Raw genomic sequence first — 23561 nt, forward strand, 5'->3', positions numbered from 1 at the left:
AGACACCAATTAAGTCATTATGGGAGAGATAGCAGGATAACACAAGCCTCAAATTCACAAATGGACAACACCTTTTCTGGAAAAGACACTGTATACAGAAAATCTCCATTTTCAACGTTTAAAGATTCAGACAAGACTTCAGTCACAAGGATCACTTTATTTTTTGTGTTAGGCTCTTCTCTTTTCATCACAAATATTATCTACGTCCACCCAAAGTGTTCCAGCAGGGATCAACGCTCCGCAACATCTTTTATGGAAAGGACAGAAACATAGAACATAAATCCAGTTCTTCACCTTTCTAACATAACTATGCTTGTAGTAAAAACCCATTTGATTTTAACAGGGCGTACCACTGTTTTGTAAGTGGATAGTACTCGGTTGGTTTGGTGACAGTTTGTTTTTTTACAGACGAGCATTCGCTGTAACTCTCTGGAAATTAAGTTATGCACAAGCTATCTGTTTAACACAACTGCAATGAGAGCTGAAAGGCGTGTTTACTTAGGAGGAAAAGCCTTGATTTAAAAAAAAAAAAAAAAAAAAAAAAAAAGAACAGTCTTAAAACTTTAGCTGAAATGTACCACTTTACTTTTAATTATAAAAGCTGCAAACTCAGTATGTCCAAACAACCTCAACAAATATGCTTTTAAAGTTGTTTCCATCATTTTTCTTGATACTGTAACATCTGTGACCATCTGGTGTCAAACCACAGTAAAGCATTTGTTACCAAAATAACGGTTTTGGATTAGAAACAAGCTTTAATTTATCTTTTGCTGATGTCTAAAATGAAAAAAAAAAAATGAAGGGCAGCAAAATCTAACAGTGAATATGAGAGACAGTTAGTAGCTGTAATCGCCAGGCATACTACAACAGCACTACATTCTTGAACAGAAGATTTTTTTTGTTTGTATATGGGTTTTTTGTCACAAAGTGGTGAGATCCAGAGGCAGGCAGCAGCCCGTGAGACAACAAGCAAAGTTCTCTTCAGATGACAAAGCAGTTTCTTCTATCAGTAAGGCCACTTTATATAGAAATTCTAAATGAGGACCAAAACCGCTTCTTGTCCATAGATCTTTGCAGAGTGTCATCATCATGTAGGGAAAACCACAGCTTCAAGTTTCTAAATTAAAGAGCCTGATGGCCGGCTTTTATGTGGAGGGGTGGGCTGGTGTTTGCCCCGTTCACCACCACAGCAAAAAAAAAAAAGCCCAGTCCACATCGTCACCACCAGCTATGCTGCTGAGGTAGTATCCCCACTCCCGAAGCCCCCACCGCAACTCAAAAACACACCCCAAAATACCATGTGCGATTGGGTTATAACGATCTTGCAAAAAAATAGATATTTTCACAGAAGTTTGTAAAATCATCTTGCCTAAAGTTATCCTCTGTGGCTTTATCGAAGCAAGTTGAAGTCCAGAGAAAAGTTGCGCAACACAACTGCCGCTCTGAGTACAATCCACAAAGGACAAATATGTCATCTGCTGTTGTTGCTGCAGTGATGTACGTTTGGGTGTATTTTACCAATTCCTTTTAAATTATTCCCTCTTTCAACAGCCCCTTCAGATGCAGTCCTTCAGTTTTGCCAACCAATGGATGTAAAGTGTGTTACTATTAAAGGGAGTGTCACTGTATGTGGTGCGATGGTATTGCTGTGTATGAGTGCGTGTATATGAGGCTTTGTGTGCGAGTAACCAGTGTGGTGATGGTGGCAAGGTGAGCTCCATCAGGACTGCAGCCAACACAGCTGGAGTTCAGCTTCCTTCGAGGGGCTGGGCAGGACCGTGCTGAAGGGGCCAGGGGACGGAGGGGAGCGGCTCTACTTATCCCCCAGGATGGCGTACTGGTTGTCGAGCTGCAACTGCTGCATAGAGGCGCCACCGGTTTCCTCTCTACCACGGTTTCTGTGTTTCACAACTTCAAAGGTCTTCTCCATTTCTCTGTCCCTGAAACGCAGACATCCATCACGTCAGTCAAGCTGCAACAAAACATCAACATCCCATTGTAAACAAATTATTGTCCCTGAAGTCTACTTACTTGCGTGTCTCCACATGCTTGGCAGTGGCCAGTAGAGAGGGGAACTGTGCGTCACTGAAGATCTCAGGAGGCCCCTGGGTGGCAGCTCGTCTGGTGGTGGTCAGCCGAGCCCCTGGAGGGCGATATACACCAGAAGGCTTCGACTCAGGCTCCTCTACTTCCTCTGTAATTATAAAAATCACTCAAGTTAGAAAAAAAGAACTGATTTCAGGGGCAAATTCATTTTTTATTTCATCAAAAAACATCAATAACTAGGAGGTGTACAACTGCTTCAGGCTGTGTATGTGATTATTCTATGCTAAAACTAATTAAAAATATGTGTATGGCTTGGAACTCACTGGAAATATTAGCTCAGGCTTTCATGATAATTAGCAAGAGGGCCAAATAAATATGAGTTCAGTCAGTGACATGACTAGGGTGGGACAAAAACAAGGGTATTCTTAATAAGCAGTTCATCCTCCGACTCTTCATTCCTGATACATTTGTTATTTAACTGCTGAAGTTGGTTTACTCACCCACAGGTGCGGCAGCTGCCGCAGGGGCCGGAGCAGCACCAGACTTGTTCCAGGGACCAGACACTTTGTCTCCACTGACCAGAATGATCTCTCCATCCTCACCAACCTCCTCCTTCTCGTAGTCATCCTCGTCCTTCTCGTCACTGCAAACAGCCAGAAGACAGTTGAGCTGAGGTGAACCCAGGATGAGCTACCTAGGTTCCTCCCCCCCCCCCCCCTCCCCATGCAGTTTAGTTTGACAGATACCTGCTTGTAGAACAGGTTGACTTATTCACACATTATTAACTATGCCCAACTAAGGATGGTGAAAATAATAAAAAATAAGTTTCTTAATTTATTCTGCCAACTGCTAATTTTTTAATCCAGCTGTGTTATGAGTATTTTGAGTGTATTACACCACAAGAACAAATCCAAAAGTAGGCTTATCTTCATAATTGAACATTTCATCATAACAGGAAAAAATGTGCTGTACTAAAAGACTAACTTCATATTTATACACTGATTTTTCAAGGCTGAGAGAAAATGACAACTCTTCATGTGGACAAGGAGTCATGACAACCAAATACATATTTAATTCTCACCTTATCTGTAAAGCTTGGAGCCGGAGCCCGCTGTAGTCAACTTCTTTCTGTTCAAACTCTTTCCATTCCTCGTCCTCCTGGGCAGAAGGATGCATTAAATCTCACCCCAAAACATTTGATCGGAAATACTGGTAAGTGGCTAACATGGAGAGGCTTTTCTTTATTAAAACATCTGCAAGGTCTTCCCAATAAATGGTCACACAGGCCATACCAGTTTGAGTCAACGTTACCTAGAAGTGGGACAAGTTATTTACACCTTATAATATATAACATAGCCTTATATCAAAGTCATTACGATGCCATTTGGAAGCTAAAAGGCTGTAAACCCCGTAAAATATTGTGACAAATGGCGGCTCGGCCTAGTTGTACAGCCACGATTCAAGAGAGGGATGACAGCTTCACAATGCACACACAAGGCCTTAACAGGATATTAGCTAAAATGTGAGTTATCAGACGTTTGCATTTGACTAACTTTTGTATTTTGATACAAAACAAAAGCTAAGGTTGTAAAAAATAAAAAATAAAGCGCAAAACGCGTGTCGTGCTACATTTCGTACCCCGTCAAAATGTGCCAGGGGAAACCATATGCTAGCTAGCAACCGGCGTTTTCTCCCTTCATGACAAAATTATAATAAGTACGTGTCTCTCCTTCATAGATTGGTGAAACGTTAGAGACAACTCAGCAAGCAGGCTACATTTAAGCAGGAAACAGGTTGTGACGGGGGATGCAAAATTTGACACGACACCGGTATCTAGAAAAGAAAAAAAAAAAGTTACCGAGTAGCGTCAGATAACATTACCTTTTCAATTTGTAGGTCCTGGTTCTCGTTTTTCACCGATTTTTCCTTCTCTCTCTTAGTCTTTTTAATCACACCAGACGTGGGCCCGGGGATGGACTCCTTGCCCTTTCCTTTCTCTTTCTTCTTCTTTTTATCCCGCTTGGCAAAGAAATCGTCCAGGCTCTTCTCTGGTGGTAGATCCGCCATTTTCAAAGAGCAACGTTAACTAATAAGCTAACCGAGCAATGACAAATGTAAAAAATCTGCTCTCCAAGAGTGACGACAGCTGTTCAAACTGTCAGAAAAGATGGAGTTATTCCTTACTCTGACGATTTAACTTCTGTTAAAGGCTGATAAAAAACTGTCCACCCTGAATCCCTGACTGAATCGATGGCTATCCTGACAACCATGCCATGCACGGACTATTTGACAAATCTGTACCGTAACCCGGAAATACTTCGTCCGTGAACCGGAAATATTATGAGCCACAAAATAAAGTCACAATATGGTGAATTGTCTCATATAAATCAGTGATTTCATTTTAATTGTATTGTATTTTAAATTTGTAACCAATCCTCTAAAAATCAAATGCAAAAACGTCTTAAATTAAATTTGAATAAAGATAAGAAAAAATGAATAAGTACAAAATATTGACTAAATCAAAATTATGACTCTATTACTTTCTAATAACTGACTTTTGATTTACCATCTCATAAGTTTGACTTTAAGTTATTGTATAGTATGTTATACATTTATCATAATTTTGCACATGCATATGTTCTAAACACATAAATGTCATGACCTAATATTGTATAAAGTTGTTGTATATTTGTGTTAGATATTTCAATTTGTGTAAGGATGAATGTACTGCAGACAACATGGCAGACATCCACCACAAAGCCTCAACCGTCTTTTTACATTCTGTTAAAAATTGTGAGATATTAAGTCATGACTTTTGACTTCATACCTAATAATTTTGAATTTAAAAGTTGTAATATGTCATCAATCTTTCCCAGGAAGAATTGGACCAATAGAAACATAATTTATTGTCTAATTGCATATGCAAAATTAAGGGTACATTAAAACCCATCATATAACATCCAAACAGGACGCATTAAAACATATTTAAATAAAAACACAACACACAATAGAAGCTATATTAGGTGAAGGCTGAATCAAGGTTAAATAAATAGACATAAAAGATGTGATGAGGTAGCAAGCTGGCTTCAAAAAGTGACTGTCCTTACTGATTCACATATTTTATGGCAACAAGGACAAACAAGTCGTATATGTTTTTCTCTGCACGGGGGACTCTGCCTTGTGGCCAGTAGCTAAAAGTGAGGATTTAAGGGATGGCTGTGGTCGTCCAAGATTTTGCCACTAAGGTGTTGGACTGCTTCTGAAGGAGCAATAGGGTTTGTTTGCAGCCTGTAATTGTCCTGCCCAGTTTAGCTAATCTAGGAAACTACATACTGCATGTTCTGAACCTATATTGTATTTGATTTCATATTTTTTATTTAGCTTTTACAATTCCAATGTGTGGAAGTTTAAATGCGTAAAACTGTCACATGGATCTCAGAAGAATCTTTCCAAGATTCATTTTTCAAATCTCAAGGTTTTTTTTTTTGTAACTTTAAGATCAGAATAAGAACACATCTAAGTGGAGTTGATGCATTTATGCAATTGTTTACAAAGAAGGCTAGATCAGGAACTCTAAATTCAGTTTAAAATATGATTCCACACTTGCCAAACAGTATGAGACCAGTCATTTAGGCGATATGGATTTTAAAAAATGGCTACAAATAAAATGACACTGTTAAAAGTTGAACTGTTTTGCCAGATACGAACAGGCATACAAATATGTTAATAACACTTATCAAATTAAGCCTCTCCTCAGCAGTAAAGCAGGCTTGTAAACAGATTATTGAACTGACGTCATATTCCCAGAGCTGGAGGTCACTTGCCCATGTGCAGCACTGGTGCACAAAGAGAAAATTCCAGCTCACTGCATCAATGGATGTGCTGTGGTCGGCAAAACTGCTTTGTTATATAATTAACCAGTAATTATGATATCTTGCTAACACTATTCAACCTTTTTTTAAAGTCCGTCTGCCATGGCAATATGAGAAATGGATGATTAAATAACATTTTTAAGAATAGAAATCAGACAAACGACTCAGTCACTGTTTTTTTCTTTGTTTTATTGCTCAGCAGTAAAAAGTACAGTGTATACTACAGTACAAAAAATACATGTTTAACATTGCTCCACCGTGCCACTGAACGTTTTGTAAAATATCCACTTTTGAGCGTGCAAAACAAGAAGCCCAGCTGTGAGCATCCAATGCAGGAAATATCAATATGTTTAACCGTGTTATTCAACATCACCTTTTGAATCAGTGATTTTAGAACAACATCTCACAATGCAGAAAATCTTTAGCGACGATAGAGGCAGGCAGCATCGATTATTGAATAAAACTGCAGCAATGCAAACATGAAAACAGATGACAGAAGGACCACAAGTTCAATAACTAAAGAAAATATTCAAACACTCTTTAAAAAAATTAAACTGCCTCTGTATGTGCTCACAGTAAATATTCAGCATACGTTATTTATCTCAGTGTTTTTGTTGGTCAAGATCTTTGACAGACTAACACGTATCATGTGGTCCAGCAACTAATTCACAATCATTCAACATTTCAACAAACACAGTTCGCATTGATGGACAAACACATTATTTATGGAGGGAGACACTTACAGTAGCAAGGTTGGTCTAATTGTTTCCTACAGCACTGAGAAACTCTTTCTCAAACTGGGCTATAACAGACAAACACACACACACACACACACAGAAACAGATAAAACTGAGCTGAAAGTGATACAAAGTCTTGTTTGACTTAAAGTAACAGTGATATTTGGTAAAGGGGGAAGCACATTACTCATCTGTCATACTCATACAGTCCGCTGACATGCACAAACAGGGCATTTACACACACACACATACACATACACACATACTGATATATATATATATATAAAGGGCCAACATAAGGAATTAAGACATCTATGTGGTCCCTCTTTAGAGAAGCTGGTGACACACGAGGGGGAAAGCCATTTTAAGTCAGTTTCATTTGATTGAAATCTTTCAAAACTGCTGTAGACAGTAGATGTTGACCTCAAATCACCAAAATAATATCTGCCCAAATAAACCATCAGAATCTGGGCCTGTATTTATCAAACTGCTAAAAGTAAAAATCCTTAAACTTTTACAAACTTAAGAATAAAAGCTATTTATCATTTGAAGTAACAATGCTCTTGAATTTAAAAGAACTGCAGAGGTATCCGGAGTGTGATTTGCTCACTTTCCATGCATCTTCAATGTCTGCACAATGTTGTCAACGTGGTACCAACCTCCATATCGTATGATTTCTCTGATGTACCTTGTCTACCAGCAGCAGAATGTTCTTTCCTCCCTCCATTAGCATTAATATAGTATAATATATAGATTAATATATAAGATAATATAGTATTAATAGATATTAATATATAAGATAGATATAAGATATAGAGATATAGAGATAGGAGAGGTAATATATGATAGATAGAGTATAGTATATATAGATGATATAGTAGAGAGAGTAGAGAGATTAAGGATATATGATAGCTATATATATATAGATAGGCTATCTTATATATGATATAGATATATATATATATATGATGATATATATATATAGAATATATATATAATATATTTATAATTATAGAATATATATATATATTATATATATATATAATATAATATATAATATATATATATATATATATAATATATATATATATATATATATATATATATATATATAAACTTTTTAAACCTGCAATACTGATTTCTATTATAAAATATATAACGTAGCCACTTTAAAAATGTTGATTTTGTTCTGCTCTATTCTGCTGTCTTTTTGTGTTTTAGTAAAGCATTTTAGGCATCTACAAATGTGCACTATAAATACAATGTTTTATTATTATTACTCATGTAAAACAAATATATTTTATCGTGTTAATTTCAATAAAAGTGCACAGTAAAATGTAAGGATAAAAAAAACAAAAACAAACATTGGACCATGGGGCAGATGTACTGTAGAGTAAAAATCATGCCTCTGATTGGCTACTCCAGCTCAGAGCATTCATGTGATTAATCATGTGATCATTTGAGAGCTGCTCTTAAAGGTTACGACTCCACTTTGCTGTAAGAAAAACTTTTTTACTCCTAAGTTTGCTCTTTAGTGTATTTCTCAGTTTGATAAATAGGGGCCCTGATCTCACAAATCTGTCCCCCCCTCCCCCCAAGAACGTAGGTGCTATATTCAAGTTCAACAGGCTATAAGTATTTTAGGATTGATTTTAAAGTAAAAATAAAATGACAAAGAACAGCTTCAATGTTTTCATATCACGTTTCTCTCTCTAAAGCAGATTTCATGTGGCAACATCTGCAGTGCACTCACCATCAAGCCACTGTAATGAAACAAAACCACATATACTCTGTATTTTATAAAGACAATAAAAACCTTTTTTTTTTTATCACAATTAAGCCTTTTGTAGAAAATGTACATCAGAAAAATATTCAGGTGCATCCTCATAGTAAATAGTGTCTGCTTACATCACTCCTCTTTCAGGTTGCCTCTTTGTGTTCGTCATATACAGTATAAAGTCAAAGTCTCTGAATATTTACCACATTTATAAAATAGACAACAACAGCAGGGGGAGTAGAAGAGGAGAATCCGACAGCGTCTCTCTTTCTTTCTGTCTCTAGATGGCGGAAGCTTTGTCTCTGTTGATGAAGAGGGTCTCCTGGCAGAAAGGGTTAACCAGGATGACGCTGCTGCCACTGTAGTCTCCATTAGGGGGTAGACAGGTGTCATGATCCTGCAAATGCACACGCAGACAAAAGATTAGCGGAACTTTTAAACAATAGCTGTTCATGATTCACGCTTCAGGGCACACGTTGCAGTCTACAGTATCTAAGTCACTCTACAGGCAATGAGCAGTGTGAAAGCGAACAGAATAAAATAAGGGTTTGGTGCACCCCGGGGCTTTTAATGAGATGGTGAACAAAGATATCTGACAAAGCTAGATGAACAGGGAAGATGGAAAAGGGAGGGATGACTCAGAAACAAGACAACGGAGGGACTTAGTAATAAGGCAGTGCTGGAGGAGGGAGGTGTGAAAAACTAAATGATTTGTATTACAGCAGGAATGAGGCCATTTTATCACTAAGATCCAATTAAATCAAACTAACACTGTCATTTAGGGTTTATGATCCTTTCTCCTGGAGCACCGTCGTGCATCTAAAGCACCAGGAGGAGCTAGGCAGCTGCTCTACAGAGACAGGTAAAGCAGGGGGGAAACAACACCTGGAGGTCACCAGGGGCATCCTACACAGGATCCAACCTCAGCTTCCCTCTCCTGACGCCCCCACAGATGGCAAAATGAATGCAATTGATGAGGAATAAAAGAAAGGAGACACTCAGTGAAATAGTCACTGGAAAGTCGGTGACAGAAAAAACATGCAAACGGAACAAAACAATGGTCAATCAAAATGATATAGGGAAGAAGAGGAGGCATAGTAACTTGGAAAACTTAAATCAGTGTTAAATACTCCCTTTTCCACTAGATGGCACTATAATGCACTAAAAACTACGGATGATGCATTTAAAGCACATCTCATTTTATCTTGGTTTTTTTTCTCAGCATGATAGAGACCAAATATTATTAGAAAATTGGCAGGAAGGAAAAAAAAACACTTCATGTAAAATAACTGAGGCAGCATATTCACATTTTTCAACAACAAAAACATCCAATTAGCAACATCTCAAAAGATTTATCTGTGAGTTTTCCAACCAACAAGAGCTTCTGTAGGAGGCCATGTTGTCTGTGTTCTAACTATAGGTTGAATAATCGATATACAGCATGCCAAACACATGGAACTCATTAAGTGTTGTATTTTATTTTCTGTATAGCGCCTGTATTTAAAAGCTGTTTCTAAAAACACCCCTCAGCAGAATATTATTGACAAATTGACCAATAATCTATAATTCTAATCTAAGAACATTAGCTACCAAACAAATTGAAAAAAATCACAGAATATCACATTTTTTTTATTCGACTGGTCAATTGGTTCTTATATCTTTCCTTACATTATGGTCAAAATGTTATTTAAAAAGGGACAATTCACCACAAAATCAAAAATACATATTTTTCCTCCTAGATTTTTAGAAACTGCTCACAAGAAGGTCTGTGGATCATCTTGAGTAACACCGGGTCAGAGAAGGCAGACATCTATATGGCCGATATCGCCAACACTTGCAACTCGCCAAAATAATCTAGATTGAAAACTAGCAGGAAAAATATGTATTTTTGATTTTGGGGTGAGTTGTCTTTTCCCCTCAAGAAGTTTTACTAAAATATGTAGTCTGAAAATCCAATCAAATGTGTGCACTTTGCCATATTAAGTTGAGCAACAGTATGCATTCATAATAACAGTATACTAGTATACTGATAGGGTATTAAATCCACCAGTAGTAGATGTGGAAAACTAACCACTAACAAGTCATCTTAATAGATTCCCTGCTGGGAAATTCTCTTTTTACTTGTTCTCAATAGCATCTCTGTAAATGGTAGTAATACAGCGTCATGCTCGCTGACTCTTATGAGACATTGAACATGGATCCTCTTGTTGCTTCCACACATTCTGCTGACTTATAGTCCCTCCACTTCTGTGTGCAGTACTGTACACTAATAGAGTCAGTGTGCCAGAAGTTTGTACCTCGCTCTCTAGAGTGTGAATCTCTCTGGGCAGCTCCACAGCGTGCCTGCTGAAGTAGTCCATGGTGATGGCGTTGTTCCAGTAGCTGAGGTTGTTCTCCTGACTTGAAGACTTCTTCTTCCTCCTCATACAGCACACAGTCAAAAGCACAGCTAGAGCAGGCAGAGAGAGGAAAGGAAAATGAAGGGTTAGTGCAGTGAGTGGAAGAGCAGCCACTTCAAATAGCCTCTGAAATCGCCCACACTAGCTGCTGAGGTAGAGGCTGCTTCACAACAACATGCCAGTTACAAGAAGCTGTGGTTGAAAGGAAAAATGCCATCCTAAATGTATTTTGAAAAGGCTATTGGTGGTGTGCCTTGTAATAAATTGTTGAGCTATCTACAAACAACAAAGCTATCATTCTCTCAGTGGGACATTCTTCAGGAGTCGTACAAGAAAGAAATGTATCATCAAAGGAGAAGAAATAATGATTTCTCCAGCAACAATTGTGTTTTACCTAAAGTGCAACTGAAAAAAATACATTTTATTCCAAAAATGACTGTGGCATAGGGTGAAAGTTTTGTCAAATACTTTCTTTCTTTCCAAAGGTTAGATGAGAAGTTTGATACGTTAGAGTGGTATTGTTTTGCTCATCTAACTCTCCGCACTGACGCGAATGAGCCAACTTCTTAAAATGTACAACTACTCCTTTAAATAGATTTTTAAATGATAGTAACATTAATATGTTTTAAGGTCAGCCAAACTCTAAAGTTATCTGGCAATCTTTTCAAGCTGCTCTAATATTACTTACAGCAAGAGGACACAGGCACACTAATGGCCAGCACGATCCACACAATGTCTATCCTGGTCAAGCAGATGGTCACGCGGGACGGCGGGGAGTCCACGGTAGGGTCTGAGCTGTTGCCTGGCGTCCAGGGGTCCTGGGTAGTGGCCGGCACCTGCCTGTTCAGGAAGTTCCCGCTGTCTGTGGAGGAGGGCTCTGAGCTGTTCCCCTGAGCAGGCGCCTCCTCGACTGAGCTGCTGTTGGAGAGCAGCCCTCCAAATGCAGTCACATTCCCCAACCAGTGAGCAAGAGGGGCATTGTCTGTGCCGTTACCTTGAACAACATGAGCAGGACCCTCCTCAGTGGTGGTCTCGTTGGGTGCAGTGAGGTTGTGTAGGATGATTGTTGGATTCTGTGTGTTGAGGCTGGGCTCAGTGGACAGCACTGGAGGGGACGCGGTGGAAGTTAGCTTCTCAGGTGGGCTCTCCACTGCAGTCACGGACCCTTCCTTTGTCTCCATCACCAGTTCATTAGTGGGGGGCTCGTTCACGCCATGCACCTCCCTCAGGGTGATGGCGTGGTGTGCGGACATATCTAGGGCGCCCCCAGCATGCTGCCTGAGTTTCGGGCCTAGTGCATGGTCAGCATTCATCGATGAAGAGGAAAAGGAAGGGCGCTCCAGATCTGGAACATGCTGCCCGCCGGAGTTGGTCGGTTCATCCACGCTCAACTTCTGAGGCTCTACGGGATGTGGAGCGAGCGTATCTCCTCTGTCTGATCCGGAGCTGGACAGAGGGGCCGGGGGATTTGGAGCTCCTCTGGAAATAGATTCCACATCTATATGTGGGGCCACTATGCTGCTGCTGGCCTGCTTAGTGCTGATAGTAACTGGGTTATGGACTTGAGGTACCAATTTGTGCATGTGGCCTTGGTTTACAATATCAGAGCTCGGCTCCAGGGGCTGATTCACATGACTTTCAGTACTCACAGTGTTTGGGGTATTAGTATTTGTGTCATGAATGGGAGAGTTGTCATGAGCCAGGCTGGAAGTTTGGGTTGTGTGAAGCAAGGCTGCCAAAGGGTGGAGGACGACAGTAGGGAGGATGATGTTTAAAGGTTGAGTGCCTCCTTTGGATGCCCATTCCCCGCTACTGGAGCCTTCCTGATGCCAATCCAGGGGGAGGGGTTTGGGGGCAGAAAGGGGGCTGCTGCTGTGGGCGGCTGCCATGGAGACCTGGGAAGTCTGGCTGAGGTACAGCTCCTGAGCTGATGACACCAGCCCTACTGACAGTGCTAGGAATGCTAGAACACCTGTAGAGAAAGAGACAGAAAGCTGGTGATTAGCACAGTATCTAGTTTCATGAATTATTCCCCTGTAAGTGTGTGTTTTCAGCATGTCTGTCCGTCTTTACGTCATTTCTCTTAACGATCCTGCCACGCAAAGCGAGACAAGAGTGCTGACCGAGTACTGAAACTGACTGCTCAGGTGTTCAGAACAGTAGCCTCGTCTCGCATTCATCATGCTCTTCGGCCTTTAATCTACTGAACCGCTGTGTTTGTCACTCAACCTGTGCGAGTGCTTTATTAACTGCATTATTCACTAGACGAGTTCTCCTGTGTTAAAAGACTGGGCACAAATTCTTGAAAAGAGCGCACTCTTTACTGCGGTAATAAAACAACAAGCAATTATTTCATTCCAATCTCCAAAAACATTGAAAAAAGGCAATTTAGTGGCATAGTTCATACATTTCCAATAGAGTTTTAAGGTTTTATAATGTTCAGTACTGTGAAATAAGGTAAGGAAAGATATTCATGCTCAATACCACAAAAACATGTATCATTCTTTCTTTTCTTTTCTTTTACAGTGAACAAATTCATGACAGTAATAGCATCGAAATAGCCCACTTTACATGCTAAAACCATCTCAAAGAACCTGACAGATTCACTTTCTCAAGATCAATCCCACAATACATTATCAGGTGCCTGTGGGGAATATTGGTCCTATTATGTTATCCAGAAAACAAGAAAATCATAAAGGGAGGGACTAAAAGGCTTATTAATTTCTCCTTTCTCCCGTTCCCTCCATCCCTATTGACACTGTTAAACACAGTTAATGTGACGTATTAGTGGAGCTCCCACCGGGCGGTTTTGATGCATTGATCTGAGAACAGAACAGGCAGTAATGTAAAGCTAACATCTGAATAAGGCTATGTAACATGTTTTTGCCACAGGATGCTGAACGCTGTGATCATACTACAAGTTTCTAGGGTAATTTGAAACATATTTGTATTTTATTTATGTTTTTCCTAAACCATTATTGATGTGTTGCTGAAAGGATACGGCTGGCAATATTTTACAGCTTTCTAATTTTCAACAAATTCAATAAAAGACCAAAGCCAACAATCCGTTAGGTTGTCTTAACGCTTTCCAACTTCCAAAGCCGTCTGTGGCACACATGCATTACTTCCTACTGAAGATGTAAAGGACCTAAAAGGATCAGCACTGTAGTTTTAAGCAAACTTTACTCAAACAGGAAAAAATATTACATTTGTCAGGGACTATTTTCAGCTGTGGAGTCAAACATATTTGGTGTGCTTTGGTTATGGCTGCAGGACAGTGTATGTGGGAGTGACTAAAATTAAAACTACAGCGTGTGTGTGATCATGTAAATGATGGAACATGTCACCCAGTGAAACAGTGTGGCTCATTGATGTGTTTTAAATTGTTTTGGGACAATAATGGAGCTCTATGGTAGAGAGGAAGAAGCGATATCAGGCTTTGGATACAAAGACCGTTTAGGTTATTTTCTTGGGACTTGTTGACAATAAGAATATAGCCAGCCTTATCCTTTAATTACACTCACTGAAATAATGCTCATACTGATCTGTGTGGATCTAAATTCACAGTCAGATTAGAAAACTTTTAAAAACCCATTTAACAACATGCATAAATGCCATAGTATATTGTCAAAAACCTTTTTTTGTAACACTGCCCAACCCTACCACACACATTTAGCTGGGCCAATAAGCAACAGTATTCCAGATGCACACACACACACACACACACACACACACACACACACACACAGACACACACGGGATTCGATTGGTGCTTGTGACAAAAGCCTCCAAGAGGTTGGCAAAAAAAGAGCACTGCATGAAATTAAGAAATACTGGGATGTGCCAAGGTGGGATTCATGAGGTCTCTGCATTAGAGGGTTTAATATAATCATTTAGATTGCATTGTTTTGGCATTTATAAAACCCCTAAGAAAAACCAAGAGTCATATAAAACACACAGAGTCTAAAGCCACCGATGTGACCCAGATGTCGTAGCCATCGTTTAACTATGGTGCTCAGTAACTATGGAAACCCAGTTTCCATTACCAAGAGGGGCAGAGGAGTGGGAGATGGGAGAATGGGTGAGAAAATAAAATCTGTTGAACATGCAGAAAGATAAGGGGTAGAAAGGGACTGGACATTTTAGAATTGTAAAAAAGTCACATCCCAGGCAACAGTCAACATCAGTATTATTACATTTCTTTTGACATAGGAAGCGTCTCTATCCTCTTTGTTCACCGGGGGGATTTAAAATACATCACAGCAGAAACGCAAAGCACTGACTATTCAAACTGAGCCTCTGAATCATTAATCATATTCCTCCATACTCAATCACACAGACTACCAGGATAGAGGGTGCAGACTCTTTCTTCGATTAACCAAGCCTGTCACGTCTCTAATCCACGGAGCCCACTCCAGACTCATATTTGAGGAGATAACACACATGGCCGCCCATGATTTATGAATGCTTGTCTCTTACGATGATCCTTTAGGCAGGGAAACGGAACACAGAAAAACCCAAGCTGTTGATTGTCGGTAAAGTGAATAGTGGTCACATTAGGATCATTTTAGAGGATAAGGCCCTTTGAGATGCTCAGAAGAGATTACATTTCATAAATTATTCTATATTGAAGATGGTGCATGAACAAAAACACAAAGAAAGAGAAAAGGCTACATCTGAATAATAAATAATAGCATTATTATGACCAAATCATATGGATTGATATATTAAATACTAACTTTTAAGATAGGAACGGTACTTCACACGCCTCTGTGTTATGTAAAACCTTATATCTGCGAGCAAGGTAGAGAAATAATTATGTTTTTCACTGCAAAAGAAAGTAGATAAGAGGCTAATTAACAGAGAGGATGTTAACAATAGCGAGGTCTGGCTTGAGTCATACCTTCAATCAGTACCCAAACCTGGCTGTCACAACCTGGCAACCCGACACTTTGCTTCTACTGAATAATACATAACATCCAGACTTCATTTATAAACAAAGCGATATCAAAAAAGGTCTAAACTAAATGCTCTGGCACACACACAAACAGGAAAACATTTCGACTGATTTGTACGGGTGATCAGAAACATAAACATCAACATAAAATGTGATCTCCAACGTTGAAATTATATTCATTTTGGGACTTTGCAATTTAGTCAAAACATGTTTTATTGAAGATCGCATCTAAAATGTTAAAGGGAGAATCTGCTTTTTAAGTAAGCTTGCACATCTGATTGCCCATATATTAATTTGTGCTGGTGAAGATGACACACTCTGCTCACTGATCAGACACTGTGCTAACTTCTAATGTGCATAAGTATAGAGTCTGTGAGTGAGACCTCCCTCTTTAGTATTGTTCTCATTATTAAGGGTCATAATAACAAGGAAATACACAAGTGACGTATGAGTGAGTTGCACTTGCTTTCGAGGGGTAGAAAATTAATTACTAAGAGCTAATGAGAGGTTTAATACAAAGAGCTGTTTAAATACATTTAACTGCATGTATCGCAAAAAGTAATGTGTGGAAAATGTTCAACATCCCAAGAAATAAATCTCCACGTCAGCTTAGATTGCAAAATAGCATTTGTACAAAATCTATTGAGGAGCTCACTGCTGTTTAATGGATTGTATGAACGTTTGTCGTCAGGTTCTGTGATCAATGCTGTGGATCAATGCTTCGCTGAAAGATAATAGAGGTGGCAGACTGATGGCCTGGGATAAAATATGCATCACATTGTTATGTTCTTAATTTATTGATCTTAAACATGCATAAGTCAGCCTTAGAGTGACACAGATAGGTCTATTACATTTGTAAATCCTGAACATATCCATATACCATACAATTTTGGCAATTTGTTTCCATCTCCACAGAAATGCATCTATTTTGATCTAAACAATATGTTGCATATTGTATATTGATGAGTTTCTTTGTGTGCGCAGGGATTACATAAGTATCCATGTGTTCTTACACATGCAGCGTGTTGCACACTGAGGCAAATGGCTGTAATTTGTCACACCGGTTGTGTGTCTGACTGATCGAGCGCAAGCCGGGTGAACGCAGACAGAGAGCCCGGCCTCCACAAAGACATGCAGCGGGGAAGCAGGCACAGCGAGTGAATTAACTAGAGAAATGATTGAAAAGGCCCGAGAAGTGAATTGAGCTTTATGAACAGCCATTATTGAGTTGAAGCACTGGGAACACCATGAGAAAATTGGATGGAAAAGGGAAAGAATAGCGAGGTTGAACAGGGTGGGAAAATGTGCACTGAGGAGGCCAGAGGTGTAGTGGGGGGGGGGTAAGACAGTGAGATGTGTGGCTGTTTCAACAGTGATAAGACATGAACAAAAGCAAACATGTTGGATTAGACACATTAGACCAAGGGTTAAAAAGGGCACTCAAAAGAAAACAAGATGTGAGAGATAGGAGACTATAGGAGGCACATTTGTCTTGCTCCACAACACTCGTCTACTCAGCATTATTTCTTTGCCATTGTGCCTGAATATTGTTTTTCACAAGCACAAAAAGAGTCAGTGCATTTTGAGAAGTGATGAGGAGGGAACACAAATTATTCTCTGTATCTTTGCTCACGAGAAAACACAAAACTACAAAAGTGGTGTGTTAAATTTGAAAGATGACATTGAACCAAAAGGTATTTGTCCTTGCCTGGACTGGAGGGCGACACACAGCTTACACTGTGATAACACTGTCAACCTGTTGGCTTCAGTATCTATACCCCCCAGCTGATCACACCAGAATAGCACATGCTAATATGATGGAGACAAACAACGCCCAGGTGAAATTACTGTGAGATTATGCCCGCATTTATTTGACTAATGCTCAGGATGGATGGAGGGAGGGGCAATTAATGCATAGAACCTGCTGAATTAGGGCTCTGTTTAAGGCATAGGAAACCGGTTGAAGTCCCCCGTTGATGCCATCAGGGACATCAATAAATCATGTTGCAAAGCAGGATCCTGCGAACTGATCCAATGCAGGCTTTGTCCCACCAATCATTCATTGTTAGACTCAATGTCAGGGGACACTGGCCAGAGCGGCTGTCACTGAATCTAAAGTTACACTGGTGGAATAAAAAAACACACATTCACTCATGCTGATTGAATTCTGCACGAAACTTTTGCCATGGATACACTCATATGTTAAGGCTCCATTCCAGAAGAACCCTATTGTTCAGGTGCACTAATCAATCATACTGGGGCACTTAGTGGGTGGTATGCAGGCTATCAGCGCTTATGCACTATCCTGGCTGCATGATCAATCCTGAGGGAGGGTGGGGGATACTCGCCATGGAGGGTGGGACATTTATCTTTCTTTCCAGGGGTCACCTCATGCTGCACGCAATGGGGAATGATGTGACCTGAATGTACAGTGACAATCTGCCCATGAAGCATAGTGCTGGAGCGAGGCCTGGCTGCGTCGCATCATCAGCTAGGAGCTGGCATTGGCAATATTTGAATTGGATGCTATACAGTAAGCCAAAAATAGGAGCTGTAAAATCATCCATCAATAAGGCTTGTGACGGTTCGTCAGGCTGTACTTCTGAACTGTTACTGCTCTGTCATCTCCCTGCTCAGGCAGCATGACAGGGAATAAAGGAGGAACTGCATGTAGAGGGAACAAAATGCCTACAGTCAATGAGAATCTGAACCAAGGTCATATATATAAATGAATTAAACTGCAACACAATGATAAAAACCTGACAATATAGCATAACGACGCCCTGTATTATATCTTTACTAACATTAATATTCTCTTTTTATTATTTCCTCTCCATGCTTATAAAATATTTGAATAAAAGTTTGAAAGTGAATCTTTTATTCTTGTTCCAGGAACTGCAAGGTATCTGACAAAGCCTGAAGAAAACCTCCATGTGATCAAGTATTAAAAACTTTAGTCAGTTTTTTTTTGGATGACATACTGGACTAAAAGGTGTTGGACTAATAAATAATTGCCTAAACAGCTACAGTATGTCAATGTGCCCTTGAGCAAGACACAGACTTCCTACACTCTCACTGTAAGTTATTCTGAATAAAATAATCAGATCTAAATGCACAAGAACTAAAAGGTAATCACTGTAGCTCTTCTTCATTATCTAATAGGATAAACATGCATTACTGCTTGTTTGGTAGCCCAGCATTGAACCATAACCAACCAATAATTAAGGATATCCTCCTCAGCACCCAGCCGGCCCTTCATGGATCACATTTAGCCTCTTTTATGCTAATCACAACCACTCCACGGCAGCGGACAAACCACCATGGGATTCCCCCCCCCCCCCCCGCCCCAAATCCCTCAGGGCAAATGGAGAAGGCTTTATCTACAGTGCTCATCAGAATACCAATGAGCCTTTATCACATCATACCGGCACACACACCATGGCTCTGATCCCTAATACAAAATGAATTCATATCTCTCTTTCGAGGATAAAGGCTGACGGACTCAAATCAAAGTAATCATAAGCCTTAAATGGGGAGTTTTGTTGAAGGTAGTTTAAACTTTTAATTTTAAGCTTTGACAATCAGTCAGAAACCGATCAGATCCATCAGGCTTCAGCGCAGACAAAACCTGTTATCAGCAGGCCGACTGGAGAGCTGTCTGACTAACTGCTGGTAAGATTGGATTATCACGCCTGGACAGAGTGCTATCAACTCTGACTCACTTCAATAGACCCACTACCAAAAGTACTACTACAGTAGTAAAAGCACTACTACTATACGACTACTGCTGCTACTGTAACTAATAGAAACACTATAGTAATATGACTATTACTACCTATAGCTTTATTACACAATAGCATCCTGCTGCTACCACTACTATCCTTAAAGCTAATGCAACTACTGTATTAGTACAAATACAACTACTACTGCAAGTCCAACTGCCTCTATCACTACTACCAGTACATTTACCACTACTAATACTACAACAAGTCTAAGTGATAACACTTCCGCTACCACTATGACTACTGCTGCTGCTGCTACTGCTACTGCTACTACTGCTACTGCTACTACTACTACCACTATGACTACTGCTGCTACTACCACTACTACTACTACTGCTGCTGCTGCTGCTACTACTACTACTACTGCTGCTGCTACAAGTGATAACCCTACTGCTACCAGACGACGGTTGCTGCTGCTTCTAGGACTACTACTACTACTACATTAACCTTTTCCTTCCTGTTCGGTGATGTTGTACGCACTTAACCTTCATTATAGCTCTTCTCCATTTAGAATACCATTTTTGTTAATTCAACAGCTCTTTCATGACTAACTCCCTAAACGCAAACACAGATCCTTCTGGGATTCATCCTCATGTAGAGCGCATACATGTCCTGGGCGTATAAATAGAGTGCCATCTTTACAGTAGCACAAACAGACAAATTCCTTTGGCTTGCTGGGTGTGTTTGTCTGCCATTTTGGGGAGAGTTTCAGTCCCGTGGGGAGAAACAGACAGATAGGGCACGTCCTGTAGACTGCTGGAACCATCCTGGCTGAGGAGGACTGGATGGGCGGAGTGGTGGAGAGGCGGAGCGGGGAGTGCACTACAGATGTGAGCCCTGAGATAAGAGGGAAAGGCTTTTGTAACAGGATAATGGCTTCCTGTTTGAATGCTCCACAAATTGTTTGTTGGGTTACGGCGGCTTTGAACAGAGATGCGTTTATCTGAGAATCAGGCGGAGAGGGAATGCGAAAACAAGAACAACAAAGACTCCTTGTGCTGTTTACTGCGATAATGATTTAGCTACTATGACAGCGGTAAAGAATCTAACAGGAAAGAGAAACGCTAAACAGGAAGTTGTCTGGAATCTGGGGAGAACATTGAATTGCAGGCCTGCAGCTCCAAGTCACAGACACTGCCAATGTGTCACTTAAAAATACTTTTAACAATTTCACTGTTGTTGCCGGATTTAAAAACCTCAAACTGTTGCGACAACACACTTTAAATCATACGAGAAAAGAAAAAGTTACCCGAGCCTTGTGTGCTCATTTACACTTCACATCAACTCGTCTTTCAAGACGCTGGCTTTAAAACACAATTTGCAAGCAATCGCCTTACTTGTCAGATTTTGCATCGAAGGCTGAGCTGCCAGACAAAACCTAATTTGCTAGAAACAAGTAAGTTCTCTCAATTGCTTCAGGTTTATTATGTCATCACAACATGCTCGCATAAGTAGAGAGCACAGAAGAACAAAATACAACACAGAGGAAAACTCTTTCTGCCCTGATACCTGTCATGATGCGGGATCATCCATCTTAGTTCTCTACTATCTGCAGCATCCCTTTCCTTGCTTGCAGCCTAAGGATGTTAAGGCACATCTGTCTCCTGCAGATGGCTGGTGCAGACTGAGAAATGAGAAATGTCTCTGTATAGCAAAGAGGGCCTTTCAGCTCTGCACACTGTAAAGAGGCAACCCTGATAGAAGTGTAATGTGCCCGAGGAAACTGAGGCCTCAGCTGGATATCCAACTGAAAGCAAAAAAGAGCAGCGTGCTTTCAAAGACCGGAGCGACCTGGACAAAACCAAAAAAGAAATATGGTCCGAACATATACTCTATACAAAGACTCTACGACTCTCGCTATTCCCCTTTTCAGATTGAGCCGCTTCAACGTGACCTCCCTCCACCTCTGCTACAGCTTAAAGCACTTCCTTCACAGCAGTCAAGTCCGAGTTTATCACTTCTACGAGATTAAGGCAGATTTCTCAGAGACAGCTTTTGGCTCCGCTGTCCTGAGGTGGAGCTTGGGGTTGCATACCAGATATCATCAGCCTGTTTAGCTAACCGTCCAGGAGCACGGTGGGTCCCCAGTCTGACCTCCATGCTCCATATTCATGTGACATTCTGCGCTGGTCGCCTGCCAGAGCTGTGTACAGCGCCTTGATCCCGTCCACGGAATTTAAAGCAGCACGGACTAAACTATAACAAGAAGTAAGGGGATACATACAGCACTGCATGTACAGTAACTGAGATCTACAAGTTTCCCTGAAGGCATTTCTTCAGGTCTCGGGTCTCCATTCATGCATGAGAGAATGCAGCAAGACTTGTGGTTAGAAAAAGCATAGTTAATGGATTAGTTCTGGGATATACGCTTATTTGCTTACTTGTTGGGGACAGTATTTTTAACCCTCACACAGACAACCATACAACTAACTTAATTTCTTTGATGAAGTACATGCTATGGTACACTATGGGAATTATAAGACACTATGATCCTTGCAAAAAAGATCATAGAAACTTTTTATTTTCACAGCATGTACAACTTTTGTGTGTATATTGTGTTTGCGTTCTATGCTGCTATATTCCTATTTGTAACGTAGTAACCCAGACATATCCTCTTTACACTTTGCATATGCCCACTGGCATTCTGGGTCACTGGTTGCAAACCCAGGGACACCCTGTCGATACCCTCGTCCCACTCTCGGGTCTACTCACTCAGCAGCTGGCAGCGCAGAACCTGCAGGCTTGTCTTCATGGTATCATGTGATCCGGTTCCTCCTCCACAGTGCTCATGGTTCTCTAGTAAAGAGAGAGAGAGAGGGAGAGAGCAGAAAGATAAAGACAGGCACGGTGAAACTCAGTTCTCTGGTATATAAATCACATTCAAGTCATCAGTGTGATATACTGTGATTATGTGTGGGCAGGTTTAAGTAGAGTAGACATGAAAAAGTAAGAAAGGATTTTCAGATAAGATTGTGTGGCTTAACCTTGACAGTTTAATCCCTGTAATGACTGCCATAAAGCAGTTACACCTCTCGCAGCGGATAATATGAATTACACCCAACAGAAATTTCACAATAAAAGACCAGGTAGGGCTGAGGTGCTCCTCAACTGCTAGGCTTCAAATCAGCATTGTCATCCTGCAGGCTGTTCTGGTCAGTAAAACCAATTATGGAGCATTACACATTGACCAGTAAGCCTTGTTCTGAGACAGCCACTGCGTGTTTGTCAGCACGGCAAGTACCCAAGGGTGCTCTTTAGGAGAATGACTCACTGATGGCCTTCTGTTAAATGAAAGACCACACACACACACACACATATCCTTTCACCCCAAGAGGAGCATGTGTGTGTGTTCGCCTCCCTTTGTGGAAGAGCCCTTGGGCAACACACATGCCCACACCACACACAATCCACACAAGTAGACACGCACTTCTAAAGAAGTGTATTTGAACACATACACCTCGGCACCCTTCACCCTACCTGCATGAATAATCTGTTACATGTGAAATTGGATTTGCGCCCCCCCAGGACGAGAGGTCTGGTATCAGGCAACCTGTGATTCTGTGGGAGACGTGTGAGATGAGAGGGAAAGATAACAAAAGCACAGAGTAGTAGGGTGCTAATCCTTTCATAAGGCTTTATTTCTCATAAATGCAGCGCCGTTCTGGAGACTGAGCAGGCAACACGCTACATGAGTCATATTGCTACCATTGTGGCAACCTTTCAATGCTTTTTACTGTGTGGAGCTATAAATCTGAACCGAGCGGTTTTTGTATTGAATACGGGTGGAGATAACATTCCCAAGCATGAGGGAGAACATTTTGAGCAACATACCTGATATTAAATGTGAGAAAAATGGCTATATTCACATACAACAGTAACTACGTTAACAGCTACAGCATTCATTTGTGTTTGTCTGGATGTTGTTTCGCAAGTTTTGCTAGCCTTGTTAACAAAATAAGAAGAAGAAATAGTTACGCAACACATTTTTTGG

General features: G+C 40.4%; 2 protein-coding genes across 4 annotated transcripts in view; both read right to left on the reverse strand.

Moving 5' to 3' along the window:
* Positions 1-137: 137 nt before the first annotated feature.
* On the reverse strand, positions 138-4353 carry cdv3 (carnitine deficiency-associated gene expressed in ventricle 3). 3 transcript variants are annotated; one of them, XM_029458123.1, is made up of 5 exons: positions 3928-4353; positions 3128-3204; positions 2547-2689; positions 2032-2194; positions 138-1940 (listed from the first exon to the last, which is right to left on the reverse strand). In XM_029458123.1, exons 1-5 carry the CDS (start codon positions 4111-4113, stop codon positions 1814-1816), a joined length of 696 nt encoding a protein of 231 aa, XP_029313983.1. In that variant the 5' UTR covers positions 4114-4353; the 3' UTR covers positions 138-1813. The 3 variants fall into 3 exon arrangements, with proteins under 3 accessions (XP_029313983.1, XP_029313985.1, XP_029313984.1); XM_029458125.1 differs by having other exon boundaries at positions 3128-3195; positions 3928-4352; XM_029458124.1 differs by having other exon boundaries at positions 3128-3201; positions 3928-4352.
* A 4088-nt stretch (positions 4354-8441) lies between these two features.
* The window catches only part of tmem108 (transmembrane protein 108), a 35642-nt gene continuing 20522 nt past the window's right edge, over positions 8442-23561 (reverse strand). The window contains exons 2-5 of the mRNA XM_029458320.1: positions 22283-22366; positions 11520-12803; positions 10730-10881; positions 8442-8829 (exon numbers count right to left, since the gene is read on the reverse strand). Of these exons, the coding sequence (XP_029314180.1) occupies positions 8713-8829; positions 10730-10881; positions 11520-12803; positions 22283-22322 (1593 nt within the window). The 5' untranslated portion in view covers positions 22323-22366 and the 3' untranslated portion in view covers positions 8442-8712. The remainder of the gene's footprint in view (positions 8830-10729; positions 10882-11519; positions 12804-22282; positions 22367-23561) is intronic.

Source organism: Cottoperca gobio, chromosome 20, assembly GCF_900634415.1.
Source record: "Cottoperca gobio chromosome 20, fCotGob3.1, whole genome shotgun sequence".
Lineage (NCBI taxonomy): Eukaryota > Metazoa > Chordata > Actinopteri > Perciformes > Bovichtidae > Cottoperca > Cottoperca gobio.